This window comes from Sylvia atricapilla, chromosome 6 (genome assembly GCF_009819655.1).
Source record: "Sylvia atricapilla isolate bSylAtr1 chromosome 6, bSylAtr1.pri, whole genome shotgun sequence".
Lineage (NCBI taxonomy): Eukaryota > Metazoa > Chordata > Aves > Passeriformes > Sylviidae > Sylvia > Sylvia atricapilla.
This window is the reverse complement of record NC_089145.1, coordinates 9,152,348-9,161,055: the sequence shown is the minus strand read 5'-3', so window position 1 is coordinate 9,161,055 and position 8,708 is coordinate 9,152,348. Positions and strand designations below refer to the sequence as shown.

The 8,708-nt window shown below is 57.5% G+C and overlaps 1 protein-coding gene across 1 annotated transcript; it reads left to right on the top strand.

The window, feature by feature from the left end:
- Positions 1–1,783: 1,783 nt before the first annotated feature.
- Positions 1,784–7,365, top strand: LOC136362233 (ras-related and estrogen-regulated growth inhibitor-like). The gene is made up of 4 exons (XM_066320596.1): positions 1,784–1,954; positions 5,544–5,600; positions 6,252–6,325; positions 6,796–7,365. The coding sequence occupies exons 1-4, from the start codon at positions 1,858–1,860 to the stop codon at positions 7,279–7,281; spliced, it is 714 nt and encodes a 237-aa protein (XP_066176693.1). The 5' UTR covers positions 1,784–1,857; the 3' UTR covers positions 7,282–7,365.
- The last annotated feature ends 1,343 nt before the right edge of the window (positions 7,366–8,708 follow it).

Below are 8,708 nucleotides of genomic sequence, written 5' to 3'. Positions count from 1 at the left end.
CCCATCCTTCTTGTCCCTTTGTTCCCCCATCCCCAAAAATCCATGTGCTGTTTACACACTTGGAATTAAGGCAAGTGTGACTGCTCAGCTGCCAGAGCTGTGCTGCCAAGGTGCTGCACCTGAGGTGAGCACAGCAGGAATTGTTGCTCTCCATTCCCCCAGCCAGTTCTTGCCTTCCAAAGTGGAAGGGTTGTTTTTCCATGAAATTTGCCCATTTGTTGTCATACAACTTGCAGGAAAACGGTTTTCTCTGTGGCTTCTCCCTCGTTTGCCTGGAATCAGGCAATGCATTAAAACTGGTCTTGGAGAGGATCAGGCAAGAAGAGGGCTTGATTGCAGACATCTCATTTCCGTAGGAAATGGGGCTAAAAATAGGGAAGGAATGTAATGGAGGCTTCTTCTTCTTGTTGCCCCCAGCCCCCCTTTCCCCAGCTGGGAATCAGCTTTTGTCCCAAAATCTGTTTATTGCTTCACTGTTGTTTTCTGGGGTCCAGATGTAGCCACGAGCCTGATTTTTGGCTTTGGAGAAGCCGGAGCAGGGCTGTTTCCAGGGGCTGATGCACAAGGAAGACACACGTGATGGCAAGATGGGTTTCTGGGAGAGGGCTGCTGGCTCTCCAGACTCTCCACAACAACTCTCCCCTGTGTTATCCAGGGGCCTCTCTCCAGCACTGATCCTGCTGGCAGCAATCGTGATCCCGATAACCCTGTGGCTGGTTGAGTGCTGATGTCCCTGTAGGCACCAGGACATTCCCTTTGGACACTTGATAGGGGCTATAAATACCAGGTGGGTTCATGTTCCCTCAAGCACCAAGTGGGCTGTGCCAAGTCACCCCAGATGGTCAGGCTGAGAGATCCCTGTGCCCAAGAAATGACTGCAGCCTTTGGGAAAGGGATTGAGTCCCTGATGTGGGCATTTGAAGGCTCCACACCCTTGGCCAGGTCCCTTCTCCCAGTTGTTTTTTTGGCAGCACTGGTGTCACCTGGGATCTGCATTCCACGGGTCAGAAGCGTTCTGGGGTCTGATGGAGGGAGTCAAGATGCTGCTCAAGGTGTTACCAGGCTTGTCCCTTCTTCCCAGGATGCCCAAGGCACATCCAGGCGAGCTCCAGGTACTGCTCTGAGCTGTTACACGTTCCCTGCACACCTGGGTACACCCCCACACTGCTGCTCATCAGCCCGGTGGTACTGCTGCACCAAAACACACAGAGTTCGGCTCCAGGCCTGGTGTGGAGTCCTTGCTCTTGGATATCCATGGGATTTAATCACTGGTTTGTGCTGAGCCAGGATTCACTCCGTGCCCTGCTCGTGTGACAAGGGGGAAGGCTGGGGCTAAGTCAGCTCCTCTTGTCTTTACTAACTTGTCTCATGCACAGACATGGGGAAAATGATGATTTCGGGCAGCGGTTTGGGGGCAGGCAGCACTCCGGCTGGGGAGGTGTCGCACCACTTCCCTCTCTCCGCACTCTCATAAGACTCAGGGAATCCCAGGAAGGTTTGGAATGGAAGGGACCTCACAGCCCATCCGGTGCCACCCCCTGCCATGCACGGGGACACCTTCCATATCCTCGTCCAACGTGGCTTTGCCCCTTTGTGGCGGGAGCAGCTTTCCCGGGCCGGGAAGCGCCGCTCAGCGCTGCGGCGTGCGGGGAAACTGAGGCACAACTCCCGAACCACCTCCCGCACGGGATGAGGACCGCCTCCGCTGGCCAGGGAGGAGGAGGAGGAGGAGGAGGAGGGCATCAGCCGCGCCCGCCGGGGCTGAGCCCTGCCCGGCCCCCGGGGCGGAGCCGGCGGAGCAGCGCCCGGCGGAGCGGGGAGCGGCGGATCCCGGGGCAGCCCCGGCCCGGCTCCGGGATGAGCTTTCCGCGGCCCCTGCGCCGCTCCGTGAGCCTCAGCCCGGCCCGCACCCTGCGCCTCGTCGTGCTGGGACAGAGCGCCGTGGGCAAGACAGGTAGGACGGGGCTCCCCGGTGTCCCCACGGTGTCCCCCCGGTGTCCCCCGCACCTCTCTGGCATCTTCCTGCATCCCTCCGCTATGCCCTGGCCTCCCCCCAGCATCCCCCCGGTGTTCTCCCTCCCGGCCACAAGGACCAACCTTCCCATGTCCCTTGGAAAGCCGGGACGAGGGACATTCTGCCGGTGCCCCCTCAACTGGTGGGGTTTAAGGGCGCTGATTTTCCTTCCCCCCAAGTTTCCCGCATGGACACTTTGCAGCCGGGGCTCATTTCCCCTGCCCGAGGGGTCCCCAGCTGTGTGGGGTGGACATCACTGAGCAGGAGGACTTTCCTAAAAGCCAGACTCGGGACTGGTTTTTCCCGGCTGTGAGGAGTTCGCTGCTCATTCCCAGCGCTCACAGCAGCTTTGTGGAGCCTCCTCCACAGCGCCGGGCTGTTTTCCTCCAGGAAAACTCCCTTTCCCTGTGCCTTGTTCAGCGTTCTCCGTCTGTGCCCGCTGAGGTGGGGGTTTGGGATACTGTGCTGGGAGCACCTCAGCTCCCTTCTTCACCCCATTCCTTCCTGAGGATCGTCCTTCCCTGCTTCCCACTCCTCCATCCCGAGCTGGGAGCCCTTGGGGGCAAAGGTGTTCCCTGTAGCACCCAGAGAGCCGGGATTAGGGTCAGAGGCAGGGAAAACTGGATCCACATTGCAATGATCCGTGCAAAGCCTGGTAGGACACAGCTATGCTCCCGTGCCCTTGGGGACGGGGAATGTCCTGCCCCTTTGGAAAAGGGAGGGCACCACAGCAGTGGCACCTGTGCCGGGCTGTTTGAGCCACTGGACTTGTGTTTCCATGTACAGCAATCGGCATTAAGGAAAAATCCTCATTCCATGATTAAACCGAAGGAAGCAGCTCTCCCGGAGCAGTGCTGGAGCACGGGACAGGGCTCAGCTCCGGGGTTCCCAGAGCCCCGGGCGGGTCCCTGCTGGCGTTTGGCCCCGATGGAGCAGATGGTTGTACAGGGTGTACGAAGCCTTTGGCTCGCCCCCACCCCAAACACGCGTGTCTCCCTGCTGCTGGGCATCCCACCCGGCACACAGCAGATTCCTGCCAGCTTTGGGCCCCTCCTGCGGGGGATTTTGTGCCTCTTCCTAAGGGTGGGATAGTGCCGAGGGTCCATAAAAGTTCCTCCAGTTGGGTTTGACTGTCAGCGCGTGTGCCTTGCAGCAGCGGGGTTTGTGACAGTGTGACAGTGACACAGGCCACGGAATCGGGGCACAGGGAGGTAATCCATAGGTGGCTGGTGCAGAGGAGAGCTGGAGCGTGCCAGGAACAGGGAGCAGCCCCCGGGAACAGCAGGCATGCAGCGCCCCCTGAGTGAGTCCCTCCCCATCTGTGTCCCCTGGGCGCTGTTCTGCACGTCCTCCCCTGCCAGGGGACATCGTGTCACCTTCCCCGCGGGCTGTGCCCAAGCTGCTGGGTCCTGCTGCCTGCCAGCCCCTGCGCTGGGGATGAAGACAGCCGTCCTGCTGTCCCTGCCCAGCTGGCAGGTGACATCCCAGGTGATGGATCGAGTGGGGGAGAGGCGAGGAAGGAGCCAAGAGCAGCAGCATGACGGCTTGAGCTCCTGTGGGGAGGACGGGGGAGACAGCTGTGTCCCCAAGGTGGGGGTGACATCTCTCCTGGCCAGGATGTGAAGCAGGGGAGCTCATCCCCGAGCTGCCAAGCTCCTCTCCTGGCAGGACGTGAGTCGGTCCCTCTCTGGAGCATCCCCAGGACAAACTGCTACATCCATGGGATACAGAGTCAGGTCAGGAGAGTTGAGGAGTGGGAACAACCAAAGGGCAAACCCCACGTGGGCAGCTGCAAAAGGGAAAAAACAACCCCTGACTCTTAGCAAGAGTTTGAGTGTTTTGGAAGCAGTTTGGAAACCTTCAGGATCTGGTGAGCCGAGGTCCCAGACCCTCGGAGCAGGGATGGGTTTGGGAACAGCCATGTGGTTTCAGGGTCAGAGCTGTGTGAATCAGCAGCGGGGGCTGGAAATCCAGTCCAGCTGGGGCTTGTGCTGTCCTCTGCTGCTGCTGCCCAGCGTAAACTTTGCCATAATCCAGAGCAGAGCTCTGCCTGCAGCACGTGGAGCGAAGATGGATCGGCGCTGGAGCCGCTCGGCAGCGGCGTAAACAGGGCAGCACGTGGGCAGGCACTCGGGGCGATCCCAAGGTGCCTGGCCCGGCTCCTTGGCAGGTAAATCACCCCTCGAGCCCACAGCCGTCCCCCACCACACATTTAAAGCACGATTAACCCTTTCAGCTCCAAGGAAAGCCCTTCCCAAGGTGACTGATGTTCAGGATGGGGAGAAAAAGCTCCTTATAAGGCTGGGCGGCCGCGGCCGCTCCGCCTGCGGCTGCTTCCCCCACTGGCAGCTCCCCTCGTGTTCCTGCGCTCCAGCCAATTTTTAATCAATCTAATTGGCTCCTCTTCTCATCCCACACCATGTGCTCCAGCTTTGGGTGGCTGCCTGACATATGACACACAATCAGGTGCTTTCTAGAGACCGAGCCTTCCTCGTCCCGCTCCCCCTGATAATTCCTTCACCTCTTTGAAGGTGCCTGTAGGTGCCTCCTGCGGGATCCCTGGTTATCTCCTCGGAGCAGTTTGGCTCAATTACCTGTTTTTTTCTTCAAATCCCTTCCCTGCTGGGCAGGTTTAAAACTCAGAGACAGACAGGGAGGGTTGAGAGGATGGTGAAGCCCCCAAGGAGGAGCCAAGCAGGTGTGGGAGGCAGGAGAAGTTCCTGCATCCCTCTTTCCCTTTCTGTGGTTATTTAAGCCTGGCCCACGTGAGGTGCCACATTCCTGGGATAAACACACAGATCCTGATCGGCCTGGTGTGGGTCTGTGAGGGCAGGACACTAGCAACATCTGCTGCTGGGCAGCTGGGACAAACTGACCCTGGGTTCCAAGGGAAAGAGCTCCAAGTGTTGCCCCAGCTTGGTGTTGGCTTCTCATTTCCCCTTTTGTTTCTGGAGGGGTTTTCATCACATCTTGGTTCTGGTGAGGTTTATCCTCCTGTCACACTCCTGGTCTGTTTTTCCTTCTTCCTCTCCCTCCTGCCTCTGTCCTCCTGCCTATCTCTTTTGGGATTTTTTTCCCCCTTGTTTTTTTCCACTGTTCCACTAATTTCACTTTCCACTCCTGTTGCCTTTCCAAGCCAGCTCTCAGCCTCTCCACTACCTTTCACTCCCATCCCCATTATCATCATTAACGCCTTGAAGGGCTCAAGCACCACTTCCACCCTCCACTCCTGTGCTCTCTTCACCCTCCCGACCATGGCTTTATCCAGAAATTCCGTCTCCAGGCATCAGCACTGCATTTCCAAAGCAGCTTCCTCGAAAAGATGTTAGGGCCAAAGGCCCCAGGGAGGGTTTTGCCAGCAATTTGGGCTTTGCCTCCCTGGGCTCTGGTGCAAGGAGATGTGTAATCAGATGAGGGGCTTTAATTGTCTGAGCTGGAGCTGCTCCTGCTGCTCCTTTGTCGTTGCGAGGGGGAAAAATTAGTCCAGAGGACTGACGACTCCAACAGGGTTCGTTGTGTTTTCTTCCAGCACTGACAGTACGATTCATCACCAGGAGATTCATTGGAGACTACGACCCAACCCTAGGTAGGAAAACTCCTTTTCCTTGGTGCTGTCACCATGGCAGAGCCAACTCTGCTCCCAAATTCACCGTATTCCCTCTTCTTCCTCATCAACCAGACAGCCAGCCCATGGACATCCTGACACCTCCCTGGGTCCTACATGCCTTTTTCCCCTTCTGTTGTTATTTAGGCAAAATCTACTGTGATGAGCCATTGCATTGCACAGGGAAGTGCTGCAGGCTCAGTCATGGGATCATGGAATCATTTAGAATCATAGGATCACACAGAATTGTTAAGGTTGGCAAAGATCTCTGAGAGTCCAACCACCAAACCAACAGTTCCTCTTCAGTTCCTCAAATTCCTTCCCAATCTACTGGGAGGTGGCTTTTAAGGGACAGGAGGCATCTAAGCCACTGAAGCCTGTGCTCTCCTGAATTCTAGGATTTTGGATTTTTTTTTGCATTGGGATTTTTTTAAGCACTGAAGCCATATCCCTTTTGGAATGTCCCAGAAATGTCCCCTACTCCGACTCTCCTGTGGAGCCCCTCTCCCTCCCTTGCTGCCCCCACACTTTGGTCACTGCTGCCCTCGCAGCCACCAAGGTGACTGAGGCCACCTGGGCTGTGGCTGCTCCCTGGGGGTTCTCTCACACACCTTCCCTGTGTGTCCTGCCCAGAAATGATCTACAGGCACGTGGCTGTCATCGATGGGGAGATGGTGCACTTCGAGATCCTCGACACGGCCGGACAGGTGAGCTCAGCCAGGAAAACACCATCAGAGCAGAGTGTCCTGCCAGGGAAGGCAGTCTCTGCTCTTCTACTGCCCTAATTCCTGGTGTCTGCTACATCATGGTGCTTACCTCAGGAGAAAAGTGTGTTTTTTGGTGAATTTATGTCTAACCTCAGTTACAGCGTGGCTTCAGGTAAGTATTCCCCCATTCCTGTGCAGGGCATAGCTCTGCTTCCTGTGCCAGTGGAGCAACCTGGCAGCTCAAGGGAGCACTGATTCCACCACTATCCACACCAGGACAGGGCCAATGGCTGTCCCCACCTGCCACACTGCCTAAGCCACCCCATCCCTGCCCTGGGCCGCTGGTGTTACCACTGCTGTCCCCAAACCCTTTCTGGAGACGGCACTGCGCCCTGGGGAGGTGTTCTGGGGTTCCATCCAGCAGTGCTGGCATTCCAGCAGTGCTAACAGCAGCCTGTGTGGCCCGGCAGGAGGAGGACTCCCTGCAGATCGAGGAGAAGATCAAGTGGGGCGATGGCTTTGCCGTGGTGTACTCGGTGACCGACCGCTGCAGCTTCGACGAGGTGATGCGGCTCTGCTTCCTCATCAACCACCTGCACGCCAGCCCCAAGCGCAGCGGCGCCGCCGAGCAGCCGCCCGTCGTCATCGTGGGCAACAAGAAGGACCTGCAGTTCGACAGGATGGTGTCCACCGAGGACGGGGAGAACCTCTCCAAAGCCCTCAAGATTCCCTTCTACGAGATCTCCACCCGGGACAGCTACGAGGAGCCGGTGGCGGTGTTCAGCAGCCTCTACCAGGAGCTGCTCAGGCAGGGGCACTTCTCCCCGGGCTCCTTCAAGAGGAGGACAGTGTCCAAGCTCATGGAAAAGATTCCCAAGATGCAAGCCAGCTCCACCCTGAACTCCACGGGCCGGAGCCTCAGTTTTAACTCCTTCAGGGACTACATTCCCGAGTGAGCGGCCGGGCTCCAGCCTGGGATGGGGGCGGCTGCTGGGGCTGTGCCAGCTCTCTGGAGGGGAAGGTCAGGAGTGGAGAGGGTGGCACTGGAAGCCTGTGGGTTCTTCCTACAAGGGACTTTGTGCCAGCAGGGAAGGTTTTCTTCATCCATCTGATCCCTTTGTTCCCTCCTCCCCCTCCGGCACGGCTGCGGTGTAGCCGAGGTGGCCCTGGTAACTCCAGTGGTGTTGGGACAACCCTTGGAGGGAGGCTCAGCTGTGTTTTGGTGGGGCTCACACCCAGCATAGACACGTCTCGGGGGGCTTTCCCCCTGCCCTGAGCTGGTTGGGTGTGTCTGTACCCCAGATCCAGCACCCACCATGCTGGGATACCCCGAGGGCTGTGCTGGCTCCTGGGCTGGCACCAGCCATTCCCTGGGAATGGAGCCTTGCTGTGGCTGGTGAGTAAAACCCCCTGGATCCTCAAACCCTTCCAGCCCATCCAGGCTGTGCTCAGTAGCATGGACACAACGGAGCCAATTCCAGAAGCTGTTTGCAGGTGCCCCTGGGTCTGCTCATCCAATGCCCTGTTCCCAGAGGGAAAATCACCGTGGGCTGAGGACTTGTTCAGCACAGGGATGGGGCGGGAAAGGCGTGGGGAGGAGCTGGGCTCATGGCTCATATTCCTTCCCTCCCTCTGGGTTGGGGTCTGTGTGGCTGTGCTGGGACCCTGCGGTGTGACTCCCCTGTCCCCCCTATTGTGACCGACCTCATTGTCTGCTGCCATGTCCTGTGACAATAAAAATCGAGTTCCCAACTGCCTGTGGCACTCCCGGGATAGGTTATTTTTGGGAGCTTAAGGAAAGGAGTGCACGGTGTGGGGTGACCCTTAAATTAGGGCTGGGCATCTCCCTTATCCTCCCCCTGAGCCCTGGCACCATGCACCCTCCTGGCTCACTCCACCCCTAAAAGGCTTCCGTGGAGGATCACAGCCTGGGAAGCCACTTATCCCATCTCCCCATCCTGCTTCAGAACCCACTCAGGCATCTTTCTCCCTCATACAGCTCCCAGAGGTGTTTCCTGGTGCTGCTTGTGTCTGTCCCAGGGTTTCCCTTCAAGGAAGGGGATTCATTGTATTCCATTTCTTTTCATACACCCACATTCCCCTGTGGGAGGGAAAATGAGCCCCATCAAGGAGCTGGGCTGAGAAAGCAATTTGGGGCTCCTCCTGCTCAGCACCTTCATTAAAATCCCAGTTTTATTTAATTTAATTTAATTTAGTAAATTAAAATTCGCTCAGGGCTGTGCGTATGGGCAGAGCCCAAATCGGGCTAAAATGCCTCAGGGGGCTGGACAAGGGGGGAGGTGTTTATTTTTAGGGGGTTTAAGGCATTCCTAAGGGAGCTGAACACTGGGAGCTGTGTTGGGGGTTTGTGATCCAGCTGCTG